This window comes from Lontra canadensis, unplaced genomic scaffold, assembly GCF_010015895.1.
Source record: "Lontra canadensis isolate GAN:19392208 unplaced genomic scaffold, GSC_riverotter_1.0 scaffold84, whole genome shotgun sequence".
NCBI classification, from domain to species: domain Eukaryota; kingdom Metazoa; phylum Chordata; class Mammalia; order Carnivora; family Mustelidae; genus Lontra; species Lontra canadensis.
The window spans coordinates 7860688-7880819 of record NW_022631078.1 but is presented as its reverse complement, the minus strand read 5'-3'; the positions used below and the strand labels follow the sequence as shown (position 1 = coordinate 7880819).

The window sequence follows — 20132 nt, the reverse complement described above, 5'->3', positions numbered from 1 at the left end:
ACCCAATTTTTATAGTTTTATTAAACAAATCGGCTTTCTCTTTGTCATATATCTCTTTCTAGATTACAGATATCCAATATGCAATATACAATTTATTTCTCTTGTGTTCACCCACAAAGTCATATACTAAAGAATTTTAAATTTCACACTCAGTCTTTCAACAAAACAAAAATTTTTCTTTATAATTATGATTTTCAAGCTGGCATTAGCCTTCAGGAAAATGATGATATAGACTATCTTTAATAAATGCATCCCAGGGACATTGGGTGGCTCAGTCAGTTAAGCATCTGCCTTCAGCTCAGGTCATGAATCAAGCCTTGAGTTGGGTATAGCAACTTGCTCAGTGGGGAGTCTGTTTGTCCCTCTCCCACTGCCCCTCCCCACGCTTGTGCTCTCTCATTTGCTTGCTCCCTCTCTCACAAATAAATAAATAAATAATCCTGGAGGAAAAAAAAGACATTCCATGTTTCAGATTTTCGTACTGTTCTGGGGCTCCTGGCTTGTTTAGTCAGTAAGTTCAAGTCCCATGTTGAGTACAGAGATTACTTAAAAATTAAAAATCTTTTTAAAATTTTTTCATATTCTTCTACTGAACAAAGGATGTAAATATCTTACTGAGATAAATAATTTGGTCCTATCTTTTTAAAATAACAGTTTGGGGGGGATATAAATCACATACCATTAATTCTACATTTTAAAGTGTACAATTCAGTAGGTTTTGGTATAGTCACAAAGTTCCACCACTATCTAACTCCAGAACACTTTCATTAGCCTAAAAGAAACTCCACGCCTGTTAGTAGTCACTCTCCATTATCCCCCTCTTCTAGCTCCAGCAACCACTCATCTACTTTCTGTATATTGAAATTCATCAATATATTCTTATTCATAGTGTTAAGAAACTTCTTTGGGTCATTTCCTTCAACTAGCCACTGACTAACACTTTTAACTGTCACACACGCACCTTTCTTTACTAGGGAGGCTGTCTAATAACTTAGACTCCCTGAGGAAAAGGCACAATTTGTTCTAAAATCAGGGGTAAAACCTACCTAACAACATATGAATACCATTACCTCCTTTGCTATTACAATTATACTTGCCCAAAATTCAGTTCATTAGTTACACAGCCACAGTATGCACATCACTATTCTTTCTCTCAAAAAAGGCTGACGGTAATCAGGCCACTCGTACAAAGGCATGAGCTGAACACAATGCACTGCAATGCCCAGTGCCTCGCCGGACTGAAGCAGCTCAGAGAGTTTAGGACACATGTTCTATCTCTTTTACCAAATGAGACTTTTTTTTTTAATGCCTTTAAGAAATAGTGCTGCAAAAGAGCCTGAAGAGTCTAAGGGCCACTGAACAACTCACCCAATTAAAAGACCAGAGCCTTGTTTTGCCTATTTTCACAGGACTTTAACAGATGCCTACCAGTGCTCCCAGTAACCTGAAAGCAAACATAGTCACAAGACAGCTCACCAGCATCTCAGAAAAGAAGCCTCAATGTCTAGGGAAGAACAAAATGTGTAATAAGGAAACCACAGCCCCCTCCATGACACCAGGGGCCCAGCTCACAAACAAGACAGGCATAACGTTGGTAACCTTATTTTTTCTGGTGCCTAATTTTCCTGCAAAAACTGCTTTGGGATAAAAGAGGAAGGCTTCCAATACCCAAAGCAATGAATTCCACAGCCGTACTACCTCTGGCTAGATTACACACACTCTAGGCACAAAATATAATACAAAGAGAATACTGCAAGGAACTAGTCTTGCAACTTAAGGAAAGCATAGTGAAGTCCCAGAAGCTCTCTGAAGTGGACCTTACAATTGCAACCATAGAGCAGTTCATAGAAAGTACACAGGAAGGGACTGCTTATCTACATTTTTCACCATGGTGATATGTAATCATCTGTCATCTGCATAGTACTTTATTATATGCCCAGACTATTTTTATAATCATGATTCTGGAGTTACTTATCATAATGGCTGAGTATGACAGATTAAAACTTATTTTCCTTTTTCTAGGTATTCGGATTACAACAGATAGGAGAACATCAGCATGGCAAAATAGATAAAGAAGACTTCCTTTGTCTCAAAATCCTGTCAAAAAGATGGCAGAACTGCTCAATTTTAGGGTTTGAGGAAACCTAGAGTATCCAATATTTCAGATGATGAAGAAAGTAAAAGCGCAGAAGAGTTATAAACAATTTTCTCAATGTCAGCAAATTAGGGGCAAAGGCAAGAAGAAAACCCTGGCCTCCCGATTTCCAATTCAGGATTTCCACATTAGCATATTCCTTTTCTGTAAATAACAGAATAGGTGATTGCATCAACCGTATGACGTAAGTACTAGTCTCTCCAATTTCGAGATGAGGAAATGGAGGCATTTCTCACAAAAGTGAGAAACCATCCCCAGATCACATAAGTAGCAAGTGGCTGCCTTACTTGCGGTAACATTAATTGCTATTATAAATGAACCCCCTCCCAAAAAATAAATAAATAAATACATAAATACATAAATAACAGAATAGGTGAGGAAGACTCTGGGCTGTTTGGCTCAGCACACTGTCTTTTGTCTTTTTTTTTTTAATTTTATTTAATTAAGAATCTCTACACCCAACGTGGGACTGCAACTCAGGACCCAGAGATCAAGAGTTGCATGTTCTTCCAACTGAGCCAGCCAGGAGCCCTAGTCTTTTAAAATGCCAAATCTTTCCTCATACTGGCTTATAAAAAAAAAAAAGTTACAACAAAATCCAGACCTGTTATCATTTCTGCCAATCTGAAAGGGAAGAGTAGCTCAATAAAACAGGCCAGGCAATGCACTGGAATTACAATGAATCCCATAGGATTACACGGATAGCAAATCAACCAGAGATGAGAGATTCTGTTTAGGCCTCAATACTACTGAGTAAGAGAGTTCCATGGTATAACTTGTTCTAGATATCTGAGGTCAAGGATTATTACTTCAAGTTTTGATTTTTAAATTTTTATTACAATATTCTATAAACTTTTTTTAATCACATAGGCTCGATTTTTAACAAGAAAACAACAGACAGCATTTTTAAACCATCATTTAGAGCAGAAAGGACAGAGCTGGGTGGGAACAAAGCGTGAGAGGAAACCAGGAGTACAATAAGAATCCTACTGAGGAAGTCCGAGAGAGAGGTGAGGGTGGCTTAGCCAACGGCAATAGTGGAGGAGATAGGCAGAAATAGTCAGACTTGTTTATCCCTGTGATGCAAAGATGGTTCAACACATGCGAACTATTTAATATGATGGACTACATAAACCGAATGAAGGGTAAAAACCACATGATCGTCTCGGGGTGCCTGAGTGGCTCAGTCAGAGCATCCAGCTCTTGATTTTGACTCAGTTCATGTTCTCAGGGTCCTGGGATCCAGTCCCATGTCAGGCTCTCCAATCAGCGAGGAGTCTGCTTTTTCCCTGTCCTTCCGCCCCTCTCTCTGTTCACATACAGGCGCGCGCTCTCTCTCTCAAAATAAGTCTTAAAAAAAAAAAAATCATCTCAATAGATGCAGAAAAAGCATCTGAAGAAATCCAATACTCTTTCATGGTAAAAGTTCTCAACAAGGGGTGCCTTGGTGGCTCAGTCATTAAGCGTCTGCCTTCGACTCAGGTCACAATCCCCGGGTTCTGGGATCCAGCCCCACATCAGGCTCCCTGCTCCACAGGAAGCCTGCTTCTCTCTCTCCCACTCACCCTGCTTGTGTTGTGTTCCCTCTCTTGCTTTGTCTCTGTCAAATAAATAAATAAAATCTTAAAAAAAAAAAAAAAGACTTAAATGTAACACACCTGAAACTGTAAAACTCCTAGAAGAAGACACAGGGGAACAGCCTCATGACATGAGTCATGGCAATGACTTCACAGACATGATACCAAAGCACAGGTACCAAAAATAAAAACAGACCAATGGGACTATACCAAACTAAAAAGCTTCTGCACAGCAAAGGAAATAATTAATAGAGGAAAAGGGCAAGCTACAGAATGAGAATAATGTATCTATAAATCACATATCTGGTAAGTGGTTAATCTCCAAAATATATTAGGAATTCCTACAACTCAAAAACTAATAACCCAATTTAAAAATAGGCAAAGCACTTGAATAGACAGTTCTCCAAAGAACAGCATAAAACCACAATGAGTTATCACCTCATACCTGTAGGGATGTCTATTATCAAAAATACAAAAGACAACAAATGTTGACAAGGATACAGAGAAGCTGGAACACTTCTACACTATTGGTGGGATTGCAAAATGGTAGCCACCATGAAAACATGGAATTTTCTCAAAAAAATTAAAAATAAAACTTCTAGGGCGCCTGGGTGGCTCAGTGGGTTAGGCCGCTGCCTTCGGCTCAGGTCATGATCTCAGGGTCCTGGGATCGGGTCCCGCATCGGGCTCTCTGCTCAGCAGGGAGCCTGCTTCCCTCTCTCTCTCTCTCTCTCTGCCTGCCTCTCGGTCTACTTGTGATCTCTCTCTCTCAAATAAATAAATAAAAATATTTAAAAAAAAAATAAAATAAAACTTCTACATGATCCAGCAATCCCACTTCTGGGTATTTTTCCAAAATAACTGAAGTCAGGATTTTGAAGAGGTAGCAGCACTACCATGTCAATGCAGCACAGTTCACAAGAGGCAAGATGTGGAAACAACGCACAGATTAGTGGATTTAAAAAGTGGTATATAGGGCGCCTAGGTGGCTCAGTGGGTTAAGCCTCTGCCTTCGGCTCGGGTCATGATCTCAGGGTCCTGGGATCGAGCCCCATATCTGGCTCTCTGCTCAGCAGGGAGCCTGTTTCCCCCTATCTCTCTCTCTGCCTGTCTCTCTGCCTACTTGTGATCTGTCAAATAAATAAAATCTTTTTTAAAAAAATTGTCAAATTCATGGAAGAATAAAATAATGGTTGCCGAGGGGCTATAGGGAGAAGATTAAAGAGGAAGCTGCTAATCAATGGGTATAAAATTTCAGTTATGCAAGATGAATACGTTCTGCTGTACAACATTGTGCCTATAAATAACATTACTGTGTTGTACACTTAAAAATCTATTAAGAGGGCAGATCTCATCTTAAATGTTATCATAATAAAACATAATTTTAAAAACAAAAACAAAGAGTCACAAGTGGGATATATTTTAAAGCTTGGGTTAGAATCTTATGAACATATATCTTAAAGCAGTATTTTTCAAATTATAATTTGTAATATCTTGGTCACATAATCAATTTAATAGACTAAGATCAACATTTTGCAATTAAATAAAAAAAACTATCAGATTGCACCACATGTAGTAAGGGTATTATTTCATAAAACTTTTGTTTCAGGAATCTATATACTTATGCATACAATTGGGTACCGATATAAAATACGTCTCTAATTATGAGTTATAGCCCAAAAAAGCTTGAGAAACTTTGACTAGAAGCTGAGAATACTTATCTTCCCTAAAATCTCTGTCAAAGTCCTTCATTAGGCTCAAGTGAAACAAGCTACAACAAGTTTAATTACATTCCTACTATAATCTTATTGATCTGCCAAAAAAATACATTATTTGGTCTTCGGAGGGAAAAAAAAAAAGAGAACAGTACAAGCAATATTTAAGCATCACTGGAATGCCAGGCATAAATTATATTATTTCTACCAATCATGGAGATACAGAGATTACTAAAGAAACAGAACACCAATTTTCTTTAACCACCACACAATTTTAACCATTCAACTACTCCTAATGTTAGGGATTAAACACCACCAATGTATACTTACTTTCTGAATTTTCAGGAAAATACCTTACTCTCCCAAATGAGAAAATATGACCTAATTCTCCTTGAAGAATATAGAGTATATACTATAGCTCTGAAATATTCCTTCAGAAAACCTCCTGCCTTAAGCAATAATCTTTTTTTAACAACAGATAAAATAAAACTGTATATACCAATTCACCAAGTCTTTGGGTTTGAGTAGTTCACTCTCTGAGCAATGTTATTGGCATGTGGGGTGGATAATTCTTTGTTTTGGACTATTACCCTTGGTCCCTGACCACTAAATGCCAGTGGTGTATCCTCCCTCCTCTATAGTCACTGCAACAACCAAAAATGCCCCCATACTTTTCCAAATACTCTCTAGAGATAACAGCACCTCTGCCATTAAGAACCCCTGAAAAATTTAGCTGATACTCTCCTTGGAGTTATCTCCTTAGATTGTCACGTAATGAACTGTGGCCTCCAATTCAGGGTAGAGATGTCAGTCAGCTATCAATGCCTTGAATTTAACCATTTCCAAGGCAGCATTAATATCATATGGTCTAAGGTAGAGAGAATATTTACCTTTTCTTTTTTTTTTCCTAGCACAGGCAGTCCTTTGGGTGTTATTTTTAAAATGGTATACGGCAAATGTAAACATTTAAGAAATAAAAGGTTAACATATGGATTCTACAAGTATTCTAAGTTAAATGTTTATCTCCTTTCCTGCAAGTTTCACAAAGAAAGGACAGGACAGAAAGAATTATAGAAGAAATGTCTAAAATCATTTCCTTGAACAAAGTCTATAAGTACATGTATATGTTCATGTCTACATGTCTAGTGAACAGATTTAAAGGAAAAGTCACTGAGTAATACCTGACAAATTTTATCAGGTTGAAAAGAATATCTAACACTTACTAAATACTTGTGACCAGAAACAGTAGCCACTGCTTATTCAATCCTTGCAGCAAGCTTATGAGGGCATTATTATTTTCCACAGTACACAGAGGAGAATACTGAAGTACAGAGAAGTTAAATAACCTGTTCAAGATCACCTAGTGATTAAGTGGCTGAGCCAGGGTTCAAGCCCAGATTAACTCCAGAGCTCTCCTGAAGAGCTGTATTGTTTCAAGGGACACATAAGAAGGTGGGAGGAAGAGATTTTAAAAGCAAAAAGAGGGGTGCTTGGGTGGCTCAGTCAGCTGAGTGTCCAACTCTTGATTTCCGCTCAGGTCATAATCTTAGGATCTGGGGACTGAGCCCTGCTCTGTGCTGAGCATGGAATCTGTCTCAGATTTTCTCTTCCTTTGCCCCTCCCCCACCTAAAAAATAAATAAATAAAAATAATAAATGGGAAAAATAAAATAAGTAAAAGCAGGAAATAATCTGTCTGAAGACTATGAAAAGGTTATCAGCAAAAATTCCTATGACCCAAAAAAACTAGATTTTCATCCCAAGGCTCTTCAGCAACAGTATTTAAACTCTTCATTTAGTTGTTCATATTACAAAGAAGCTCAAATTAAATGAACTGTGAACTCCATTTCATACATATCACCTTGCACATAATACTCAACTTTTAAACACTGTTAGCCTGTTTACTTTACTGCTTAGGTGTCATTTCTATTGTGATAACCACATGGTACTTCTGTACAAAAGATATTTTAAAAATCAGTATTACTCTGGGGCGCCTGGGTGGCTCAGTGGGTTAAAGCCTCTGCCTTCGGCTCAGATCATGATCCCAGGATCCTGCTTCCTCCTCTCTCTCTGCCTGTCTCTCTGCCTCCTTGCAATCTCTGCCTGTCAAATAAATAAAATCTTAAAAAAAAAAAAAGAAAGAAAGAAAAGACAAAACATCCTGCCCACAATACTTATCCTTAAGCAACACAAAAGGAAAAAGATATATTCAAATTGAAGGATAGTCTACAAAACAACACATCTCTTAAAATGTCAATGTCATGAAAGACCTCTTCCTTCCTAAAATTGGGCTTTAGGAACTGTCTTGGGGTAAGAGCCAGGACAACTAAAGGACATTATTAAAACCAAGAAAATACACAATAGAGACGGTATATGAGATGATATGTCAGTAGTACTAAAGCTCCGGAGTATAAAACTGTATGTGGTTGTGTAGGAGAAATCTCTTTATTCTTTGGAAATGGATGCCGAAATATTTTGGCATGATGTCTGCAAGTAACCCTTATATGTCTCAGCAAAATATAAACACGTCTGCATGTGTGTGTGTGCAAAGAGAACACAAAAATGTGGCAACATGTCCAAAACTGATCAATTTAGTCAAAAGGGTATATGGGTAACCACTGTACCATTCTTTACACTTGTCTGAAGGTTTAAATGTCATCAAAATAAAAGGTTGGGGCAGAAAATACTCCAAGACACAAAACTCAGGAATCTTAATGTAAATATTACCTAAGGATTAAGGCAGAATAAGAGAATCATTTTTTCATGAGGCACCTGGGTGGTGCAGTCAGTTTAGCATGGGACTCGGTTTCTCCTGGTTTCGGCTCAGGCCGTGATCAGGGAGATTAAGCCCTGCATTGGGCTCTGTGCTCAGCAGGGAGTCTGCTTCAGATTCTCTCTCTCCCCCTCTCCTTCTGCCCCACACTCTGTGCTCTCTCTTCCTCTCTCTAAAATAAATAAATAAATCTTTTTAAAAAATCATTCTCTTTGGTAAAAGTAAGAAAAGCAGAGAAAGGAGTCAAGAAGCAGAAGTCATGAAGCAGGAAGGATAGGAATTCAGACCGCTGTGACTCCGATCTCTATCTTCCTATCCTTGTAACCCCAAGGACAAACACCCTATTGGCAAGAACCAAGTAAGCAAAGCTCTGTGCGCAGAAACAGTGGGTATTCACTCACCCACCAATATTTATTAAATATCTATGTATCAGACTCCATGGCAGCAGCACAGCAGTATAAATAAGAACACAGACTCTGGAATCTGAGTGTGCAGGTTCAAATCCCAGCATTACCAAATCCCAGCTCTACCATTTGCTATTTGCGTATCTTTTAGCAAATTACTCAATCTCTCTGTGCTTTGATATCTTCGTTTTTAAAGGGAAGATAATAACAACACCTAATTTAAAGTGTTGTTATGAAGATTAGATGACATAACAAATGGGGCACCTGGGTGGCTCAGTCAGCTCAGAGGGGAGTCTGCTTCTCCCTCTCCTGCCTCTCCCCTGCCCCCCAGCCTTTCCCCCCAGCTTATGCTCTCTCTCTCAAATAAGTAAAATCTTAAAAAAATAAAAATTTTAAAAAGCTCTTATATTTCTTGCTTATTATTTGTTTTTATTTATATTAAAGATTTTTATTTATTTATTTGAGAGAGAGAGAGAGAATCACAACTAGGCAGAAAAGCAGGCAGAGAGAGAGGGGAAAGCAGGATCCCCGCTGAGCAGAGAGCCCAACTCGGGACTTGATCCCAGAAGTCCGAGAACATGACCTGAGCCGAAGGCAGAAGCTTAGCCCACTGAGCCACCCAGGTGCCCCTATTTATTTTTAAAGGGAATCATTTATCTGGTTATTTCTCTTTGTATATATAGATTAGATATTTGTTAACTGGAGAATTCTGCTCTGTACATGAGTGTTCAGATGCTAGGTAAATAAGGTAAATGATATTCTAGTACACCTGAAATTTGAAAAGTTTTTTTTTTTTTGAAGATTTTATTTTTAAGTAATCTCTACACTCAGCATGGGGCTTAAACTTTAACACGGAGATCAAGAGTGGAATGAGCTGATTGACCCAGCCATGCACCCCAAACTTTTAAAAGTTTTATTGGAGAATCAGTTCTCTATTTCAGCATAGTAAACTATTCTAAAACTCAGCAGCTTAAAACAACTATAAACATTATCTCATATGGTTTCTGTGGCTCAGGAATATGGGAGCAGGTTAACTGATTCTGGCTATAAGGCTGTCATGTTTCTGGGGGCTCCGGCTATCTGAAGGCCTGCCTGGGGCTAGAGGATCCACTTCTAAGCTTACCCACACGGCTGCTGGCAGCAGGCCATCATTTCTCACTGGCTATTGCTGGAGGCTCAGTCCCTCACCACATAGACCTCTACAAACTGCTTGAGTTTGGTCAAGACATAGCAGCTGGCTTCCCTCTAGAGCCTTCTGTCTCTATGGATTTGCCTATTCTAGACATTTCATATAAAAGGAATCATACAGTAAGTGCCCTTTCATGAGTGGCTTCTTTCACTCAGCCTAATGTTTTCAAGGCTCATCTGTGTTGTAGCAGGTGTCAGAACTTCATTCCTTTTTAAGGAAGAATAATATTTCATTGTATGGATAAACCACATTTTAAAAATTCATGTATCAGTTAATGGACATTTGGCTTGTTTTTACTCTTTGGCTCTTATGAATAATGCTGCTATGACCATTTGTGTCAAGTTTTTGTGTGGATGCATGTTTTTGTAGTTCTTAGGTATATACCTAAGTGTTGAAGCCTGTATTTTATCCCTCTGTAGGATTGCAGTAGAATTCTAGCTGGACTTGTCACCTCTTTAATTGGTCTTTCACTTTGCTATCCAAGTGATATTTCTGACATGGAGATTTAATCACATCTTATCTCTATTTCTGTGTTTTCAGTGGCTCCTTGTAGCTTTCAGGAAAAAGTCCAAACTCAGCTTATCACATAGGCCATTTCTGATCTGGCTCCTGCCTTCCTTTAAGATTTTCCTGCCATGCTTTTCATTCTTGTTCACTTAACCTCAAATGATGTCATGCTTTTGTCCATTAAGGTTTTCATGCTTCTACCATTGTCTCGAATGGTTTATCACTCTCTTTGAATGGAATATAACTACTTATTCTTTAGAAATCAGCTCTGGTTCCATTTGTGATAAACTTTATTATCTTTAATTAATTAATTTTAACATTTTATCTATTTATTTGAGAGAGAAAGAGAGAGCGTGTGCACAAGCAAGGGCGAGGGGCAGAGGGAGAAGCAGAAGCAGACTCCCCACTGAGCAGGGAGCCAGATGCAGGGCTAGATCCCAGGACCCTTAGATCATGACCTGAGCCGAAGGCAGACACTTTACTGATTGAGCCACCCAGGTGCCCCAATACAAAACCTTTTATTGAAAGGCCTGAAGCGTTACAGAATAATGTCTTTCAAGGGGGAAAAAAAATAACAACACTTCAAATAAAAGCTAAAACCACTCTTTAAGAAAGGTTACATTTTTTAAAAAGTGGTTAAAAAAAAAAGGAATAAAAATAACAAAAGGGTAAATGTGTGACCAGTAATAAGAAACTTTTTTTAAATTCAATCAATTAACATGTAGTGTATTATTAGCTTCAGAGCTAGAGATCAGTGATTCACCAATTTTCCATAATACCCACTGCCCATTACATCCCGTCCCCTTCTTAATGTCCATCACCAGTTACTCGATCCCCCATCCCCCTTCCCTCCAGCAACCCTCAGTTTGTTTCCTACAATTAAGAGTCTGACAAGGGATCTTTTGGGGGACCTGGGACTGTAACACTGGAGTGTAGCAATGGTTGCACAATTCTACAAATTTACTAAAAATCATTGACTTGTACACTTCCAACAGGCAAATTTTGCAGCATATAGATTACATATCAATAAAGCTGTTTCTTAAAAACGTATTTGTTTGCTGAAGCAAGAAGGGCGAATTAGAGTTTCTCTGACTGAAGAAAGAAAGCAGTGAAGAGAAAAAGTACAATAATTCATTCTACAGACAGGAAAATAAAAATGAAAACTGCACAGATTCAGAAATACTAATGTTTCCATTTCAGCCCAATAAACGACAGTATTCTGTCACTGGGTTACTCACTATAAACCTTGCTAAGACCACAAAAGCTTACCGTCTTAAGAGTAAAAAGACAATAGATTGGGAGACATTCAATGTGGAATCAGGGGAAGGAAAACTCTGACTTAATGTCCTGTCACCTAGGAGAGAGGTAACAATTTATTCTGATCCCATGTTATTGCATAGGCCTGAGATGTAGAGATGGTACCTCCTATCCGAACGGAATTTCAAGAGGAAATTTAAAAGCAGAAAATCAAATCTAGAATCATCTTAAAAGAATGTATGACAATTTCTTTACCAGTAAGATGACAACAGTCAATTCCCTCAGCCAGCAAAACATCCAAATAGGGGATTTTTTGGTATTTCTGGAGAAGAATAATTTGCATTGGTTCAGGGGCTTTTGCAGAAGCTGCCGGAGATAGCAGCGCTGTATTTTACTTACCCAAGGGCAACTACAGAGATCAAGCGAAACTGCACCTATAAACAACCACAATTCACATTTGCTTTGAGCTATGAAAATATTAACCTACTCTGACCTCCCCTGCACCAACATCAGCAAAGCCTGGGTCAAGAGTCTCAACTTCCCAAAACAGCACAGGTGTCTCTAATTTCAGACCTGCTAGTCTCCTTTCTGCCTTTGGCTAAATCAGTAGCAAGTCTGTTTTTATTTTCTAGATAAAAACAAAAACAAAAAATTCCACTAACTCGTGTAGGCATTTTCTTTTTTTTTTTCTTCTTCACAAAAGAAGGTTCTAGCAGACATAAATGACATAATGAAGACAGAAACGAAGCAACATGTACCAAGATCTAACTCGCTTTCCTCTAAATGGCTACAATAAGGGTCAAAATAGCTCAAGGTGGTGATATCCATGAGGTTATAAACACTCAGACTTGAGAAAGTATAACGTCAATGAACTTTATATATTTCAATAAAAGAACATAGTATGAAAATAGCATGCCTAATAGCATTTACAGTAGTGTGCCTAATCCTTAGTAGGAGTTCAGTAAATTTTAGTTTCTTTCCTTTCCATTAATTCTTACAGTATTTCCACGAAATAGTTCCTGTTTATTACCACCCCAATAAAAAGCAGGAAAACAGAAAGAAGAGAATCTCCTGAGTGACCACCCAGGCCAGACCCAACATTCAGGTCTCTAGATGATAATGAAGGGAAATCATCTGCAGAAGTTAAACTTTCATCAACCCTCCCTACCTTAGGCAGTAGTGTCAATTCCAAAGACCATGGTTCCCTTTGCTACAGAAAAGTAGCTCAGTGAGGCACCTGGCTGGCTTAGTCATAGAGCATGCAACTCTTGATCTCAGGGCTGAGAGTTCAAGACGTACATTGGACATAAAGATTACTTAAAAAAAGAAAATGGTAACTCGACTGTCTTTGCTTATGGCAATGTATTTATGATTGCTGTTCTTGCAAGTTGTCTCAAGAACTTTTGCTGTTTTAGGTGCAAGAGTCCAAGGCTGTCATCAACCCTCAGAACCTTATATTCAAGTTCACAGGATTCCTGGTTGGGAGGGTTGTAGGGAGTAGTGTCATTTTTTTTTTTGGCTATCAAGTTCACTCTCTGAGTGATCCAAGTTTCCTGCACCAATGAGCAATGGGATCTCCACATACCTAAGACCACAGGAAACTAGAACTATGTGAACTAGCCCTACCTTACTTTGACAGGAAATGTTCTGACAGAAATAGGTTTGCAGAGCTGTGTGAAGCTGCCATCTATAGCTTTTTTGTGGGCATCTGACACAAGACAGATATAGGAGCCCAAGCCATATCTGGTGTATTTTTGTTTAGCACAGAGCTGAAGCTAGGAACACAAGCATGCTGTGTCAAATCAAACTCTAGTGGGTGCAGATAGACAGATTCTGTCATCGGTAACAAAATTTACAATTGCCATGATTGCCTGGCTACTGTCAAAACAGGCCCTTTGTTGCGTTTAGTCTACCATTCACATAAGCTACTGAGTGTCAGAGTAACCAGAAGAACTAGCTAGCCTGTCACTAGCCATTACCCCAAGGTGGTTTACATGATGGCTCTAATATAAAACTTCTGGCCTCCAACGACTGGATCATGGTTTGTACACGCATGTGTGTGAATTCATGGTTCTGTTCTATAACCACCAAAATTTTTAACTGGTTGAGCTGTTTCTTGGCATTCAATAAATTCTGAAAAGACACTAGACATAGTACACAACATTAAATAATCAACAAAGAGAGACCATCATGGGGCTATGATTTATTCTAGTTCAGCAGAATTGAAAATACTAACAAAACAGCTTAGGAAAGGAGCAGGAAAAAGCAAATAAACCTGGGACCTACCTTGTTTACAACTCCCACAGACAGATGAAATTCAATTCCATGCCAACCATACCCCTCGATCACTAAAACACAAAGAGAAAAATAAAAGTTCACGCAATATAAGCAGTTCTTGAGGTTCCTAAAGGGCATTTGGTTTCAAAGGTATAAAGCTGTTTATCTCCTATCTTCTTCATGCCTACAACAGTGGTTAAGCTCTGTCACTGGCAAAAAGGCCCAAATAGGTGGAGTTAAATAGTAGCTAACACTTGACTGAGCACTTACTATATATGCTACGCACTGTTCTAAGCACTTAAAAATACTAATTTAATCCTCAACAACCCTATGAGATAATTACTCTTATTAAGTCATTTTATATCCAAATTGCAACTGACCTATACCTCTGAAAATTGCTTTTACTGGTGTTAAAAAATGGCTTTTAAATAAACGCAGGTGATCTCAACTACTGTAGCTGGGCTGTTTCGATGGCTGACATATCTAGAAATGTTTCATATTCATCCATTCATTATGTATTCCTCGAGTCCCCACAGTGTGCTAAAGAGGATTCATCCTCTGTCCCTTAGGAGAAACTAGTTGGGAAGATCAGACTATAATAGAAGAAATGCTTCAAGAAATGGAATGCCCTTTTGAGGTACATCCTTTTGTACAATCATTCAGTAAAAATAATAACCTTTGAGAAAAGGGGAGGAAAGCTTCACATAAAAGCTGGACCTTTAAAAACGGGTATAGCAGCAAAGAGAGGAGAAAGGCTTTTCAGGCAAGGAAATGATAACAAAAACATGGTGGCAAGGACAGACACCGTGTATCTGAGATCCTTCATAATCTGATCCCACCCAGCCACTGATCTCCCTCCCCTCCCCCATTAGCTAATACCAAACTTCTTACTTCTGGGACAATCTTTGATAGTCCCACTGCTTTCCTACTACATAATAAAATGTTCTTCCCCCCTTTTCCCTGGTAAGTAACATCAACTAATCTTAGTACATAGTAGGCACTCAATACAATATAGCCACTTAGAAATAATTTTTATTATTAAAGATCCAATTGAAATATTTTTCTAAAGCCTTTTCCAATTCCCCAGAGTTAATCTACTCGCCTCTCCACTACACTCACATGGCATTTGTCCATCTTTCCATTAGAGCAATAAAATATTTTATGGTCCCCAGGTTTCCTTTTTTCCTTTTCTCTTACATGTACAAACAGAAACCATCTTTCATACAACTCAGTGTTCCCTAAGACCTAACACAGTGTCTGGCATATAACAAGTGCCCATACAATGGGCAACAATTCTTGTTGACTGAAATACCAATTGACTGTTTACAAAATAAATAAAAATAGGATTCCTCTAAAATGTCAGCTCCTTTAATACATTTAAATGATTCAGTGTGTCAAAATCTAATGCACTTTTACATTTTCATGAATACATCTGCCACATAATTATGCTAACAACTCAGATACAAAAAGTCAAAGTGGATTCACTAAAAACTACCAGGCTCACTAGTTTTTGCTTGACAACAAAATGAGGTCCCATTCATGCCAACTGAGCCAGAAGAAATTAACTGAATTGATAATTTAGATATTGTGGCCGGAGACCATACTCACTGAAATAGTGCCAGTTTCATTCGCAGTCTGTATGTTTAAGTAGGTGTTCATACTGGCTTTAGTCATGAATCGTAGAGGTTACAGATTTAGAAGTCCAAGCATAAATCCATGATTTATTTATAGAAACTTTCCATATGGTAGGAGTTTAAGAAGTAAAACAGCAGCTTTTTTGCCTGCCGAAAACAGAGGGTAGCAGAGCGCCAAAGGAATAAACCCTCTACTGGCTCTGCTCTTGGCACTGTTTAAAGCATAGGAAGAAATGTGCAGGGCAAGCAAGAGCCTTACTGAAAATCAGTCACCCAGGACAACGGGCAATTAGAATGTCTGTGCTATTCAATGCTTAAATATTAATTTTTATACGTGCCCAAGTTCACTTAAAGCACAACTTGTGGCTTGGAACTTAAAAAATGTTCTAATGTGCTGGTTTGCCCACATATTAATGAAGTCAGCCAGGTTTTAACATGCCAAACTTAAAATACTCCCTAAATCATTATGCAAAGTTATGAACTCAATCCTGCACTCTCAGGAAAAGACACTTAAGGGAGAAAGACGAAAGCAGTAGTATTTCAAGGGAAGCCATAACAGAAAATGTCAACTCCTACAGAGTGATGAGTTATCTTTTAAAAATAGATGAAGAGAAAGAAGATAAAAGATAATGACAAATTACTTACAATTATTAATATCAAAATGAGATCCAGGATTTTTAGATCAATATTGTCAGAGAATGTATTTTGAAACTGATTTCTACACGAGACCATCTTATAAAAAAGTTGTTTCAGTCATCCACTGACTAAGCCCCTTTAGAATCCAAGTCTTATGTTACACTGAAATGAGTTATATTTTTATGTGAACAGTTTTATAAGCAAAGTTCTTCTAATCTTTTATATTACTGGCTTTAGAGAAATGCCAATAAAACCTAGAATGACTAAAACTTTATAACTAGACCATGGAAGCCCACACATCCAATCCCTTTATTCTCAGTTGAGAAACCAGACTAGAAGAAGTTCAGTGACTTGATAACAGAAACACTTGGGCCCAAATCTGATCACTAGCCCAGTGTATTTATCCTACTACATACTACACAACACACTGCTTTACGAAGATAGAAAATGTTCTGGAAATTACAACAGAAGAAAAAATGTAAATACCTACACTTTTCCCTAACTTTTGAAAAGAATTTAAAAATTAGATGTATGTGCCCTGATGTTCTAGAAAGGCTGTTCCTTAAAAATTGAGGCATTAGAAAATTCTAACAGTTATTTTCAAGGCTTTTGGCTCAAAACACGCCCACAGAGAATCTCCACTGGAAATGCAGCTTTAAAAAAAGTTTCCCTTACAGGGGCACCTGGATGGCTCAGTGGGTTAAACCTCTGCCTTTGGCTCAGGTCATGATCTCAGGGTCCTGGGATCGAAGCCCCACATCGGGCTCTCTGCACGGTGGGGAGCCTGCTTCCTCCTCTCTCTCTCTCTCTCTCTCTGCCTGCCCCTCCACCTACTTGAGATTGAAATAAATAATATCTTTAAAAAAAAAAAAGTTTCTCTTACATTCCAAAGGAAATGAGAATAATTTTTACAATCTAAGTAAGATGAGATCATCCTCATCTTCTAAAATATAAACCTCATACACACAAAAATAAATAATTTCACAAAATTCAGGATCTTCTTTCAAGCAAGCAGTTCACCTGAAAGAAGGCTACTGCCTCATGTGGGGAGAAAAAGATGCAAAGAATTAAAAAGAAAGTAAAACTTGGGATGAAAGAGGAGAAAAGGAAATAAAGATAGAGGAAAGAAAATCAATATAAAGGTTTGATTCCAATATCAAAAACAGAAGAGAAAAAACAATTCCTAATTAAATCAGTGAAGCACAGTGTTTAAGCCAGCAGCCTTAACAAGGTGTGGTCACCTACCTCCTACCTTCTCAAACTGAACACCTACCAGAAAAACTTCAATCTCATTCTGCCTCATTTCTCTGCTTAAGTCTTTCTTCCAGTTACAAAGAGCAATAAGTAGACTGGGCCTCCTGGAGGAAGTGGAGGAGTCAGAAAGGTCAGCCCACATAGCCCCTCACGAGTCTAGCCCAGGCTGGAGCTATTAGAGAGTCTCAAAAGGAGACAGTCAAAAAAGATCACTGTTTCCAGATGTATCCATAAGCTCCTCTAGAAGAAACTAGAAACCTCCAAGCAGCAAAGTATTCTGCTCCCTTTCACATCCACCAAAAAGCTTTCCTTTCCAATAATCAATTTAACCTGGAAAGAGAGTTTAAAGAACAGTTAATAATCAGGGTGCCCCAACAATAGATTATTTTAATTTTCAAAAACTGGTAATATATAACTATGATTTAAAAAAAATTAAACACAGGGACGCCTGGGTGGCTCAGTCGGTTAAGCCCCTGCCTTCCGCTCAGGTCATGATCCCAGGGTCCTGGGATCGAGCCCTGCATGCTCAGCAGCGAGCGTGCTTCTCCCTCTCCGTCAGCCTGCCATTACCCCAGATTGTGCTCTATCAAGTTTTTAAAAAATTAAACACACAATAAGGTATATAGTAAGAAATAGGCTTCTTTCCCACCCCAGCCTTCCAGTACTCCTTTCCAGAAACAATTTCAAGTTTGTTTTTTTTTTTTTTTAATGTATTTGACAGAGAGAGAGAGAGACAGCAAGAGAGCGAACACAAGCAGGGGGAGTGGGAGAGGGAGAAGCAGGCTGCCCCATGCAGGGAGCCCTATGGGGGGCTGGATCCATGAGCCTGGGGTCATGACCTGAGCCCAAGGCAGACAGATGCTTAAGGACTGAGCCACCCAGGTGCCCCATCGAGTTTCTTATAAAATGTAACATTTTCTTAATGACTGAATGACTCTCTTATGCTTACAGATGTGACTGCAGGAGAAGGACATCAGATGACTGAGCTTGTTACTGCATTACCAGAAAGAGCATATCTCCACCATCAGGGAAGTCTGAGCATCTATACAGGGACACCTGCCTTCAGTGTGGCACAGCATATCTGTGCCCTCCCTATGCATACTCCTACCCACATGTATACATAGCTACACCTAAAGGAGAGGGCTTCTTGGGCACGGGGGGCGGGGGGGAATGTTAAAATATACTTCACATGAAATTTGCCATTTTAACCATTTTCAAGTGTACGATTCAGTGGCATTAAGTGCATTCACAATACTGTGCAACCATCACCACTATCCATCTCCAGAATGGTTCATCATCCAAAACAGAAACTATACCCATCAGACAGTAACTCCCCATTTCCCCTCCCTCTATTCTACTTTCTGTCTATGTACTGCCTATTCTAGGTGCCTCATATAAGTGGAATTATACAATATCTGTCCCTTTGAATTTTTTTTTTTAGATTTTATTTATTTGACAGACAGACATCACAAGTAGACAGAGAGGCAGGCAGAGAGAGAGGAAGGAAAACAGGCTTCCCACCTGTTCCCATCCTTTCCCAGAAAGGAAATTCTGGGTGGCTCAGTCAGTTAAGAGTCAGCCTATGGCTCCGGTGGTGATCCCAGGGTCCTGGGACTGAGTCTACATCGGGATCCTTGCTCAGTGGGGAGCCTGCTTCTCCCTCTGCCAGCTGCTTCCCCTACTTGTGTTCTAACAAATAAATAAAATCTTTTAAAAAATAAATAATGTCCTTTTTTTTTTTTAAGATTTTATTTTACTTTTTTGACAGAGAGAGAGAGATCACAGGTAGGCAGAGAGGCAGGCAGAGGGGGAAGGGGAGGCAGGCTCCCTGCCAAGCAGAGAGCCCAATGCAGAGCTCGATTGCAGGACCCTGGGATCACGACCTGAGCCGAAGGCAGAGGCTTGACCCACTGAGCCACCCAGGTGCCCCGATAACGTCCTTTTTAAGGCTAAAGTCTACTGTATGTACATTACCACATTTCATTTATCCATTCATCAGTGGAGGGACATTTCGTTTTCCATCTTTTGGCTTTTAGGAATAATGCTGCTGTGAACACTAGCGTATGAGTACCTGTTTAAGTGCCTTCTTTCAATTCCTTTTGAGTATTACTTACGAGCAGAATTGTTGGATCCTACGGCAATTTTATATTTAACCTTCTGAGGAACCACAAAATTGCTTTCCACAGTGGTTGTATCATTGTATATTCTCACCAGAGATGCCTAAGAGTTCCAGTTTCTCCTTGCAGTTTTTTTTTTTTAAAGATTTTATTTATTTATTTGAGAGAGAGACAGTGAGAGAGAGCATGAGTGAGGAGAAGGGCAGAGAGAGAAGCAGACTCCCCGTGGAGCTGGAAGCCCGATGCGGGACTCGATCCTGGGACTCCGGGATCATGACCTGGGCCGAAGGCAGTTGTCCAACCAACTGAGCCACCCAGGCGTCCCATCCTTGCAGTTTTTTTGATAATAGCTATCCTAACAAGTGCCAAGCAGTCTCTTATTGTGGTTTTCATTTATATTCAAAGGAAAGGGTCCTTCTGCCTATGGCTTTAAAGCATTTTGTATGTGAAGATGTTCCTATGGCACTGGTTCATCTCCATTCCACAAAGATGTGTCTTATCTGGCCGCTCTCCATCATGGTTCTCAAGAGTCCACCACTCATGGGGTGCATGCTTCCTCCTCTCCCTCTCTCTGCCTGCCTCTCCACCTCCTTGTGATCTCTGTCAAAAAAAAAAAAAAAAAAAAAGAGTCTACCACT

At 39.1% G+C, this 20132-nt stretch overlaps 1 protein-coding gene across 2 annotated transcripts in view; it reads right to left on the bottom strand.

Annotated features, from left to right (window-relative positions):
- The window catches only part of MRTFA (myocardin related transcription factor A), a 199946-nt gene that overhangs the window by 151581 nt on the left and 28233 nt on the right, over positions 1–20132 (bottom strand). Inside the window, exons 2-4 of one of the 2 annotated variants that reach the window (XM_032882936.1) lie at positions 13863–13924; positions 11976–12010; positions 11832–11898 (exon numbers count right to left, since the gene is read on the bottom strand). In XM_032882936.1, the coding sequence (XP_032738827.1) occupies positions 11832–11873 (42 nt within the window). In that variant the 5' untranslated portion in view covers positions 11874–11898; positions 11976–12010; positions 13863–13924. Of the gene's footprint in view, positions 1–11831; positions 11899–11975; positions 12011–13862; positions 13925–20132 lie in introns of those variants that run through there. The other variant, XM_032882928.1, reaches the window with a different exon arrangement.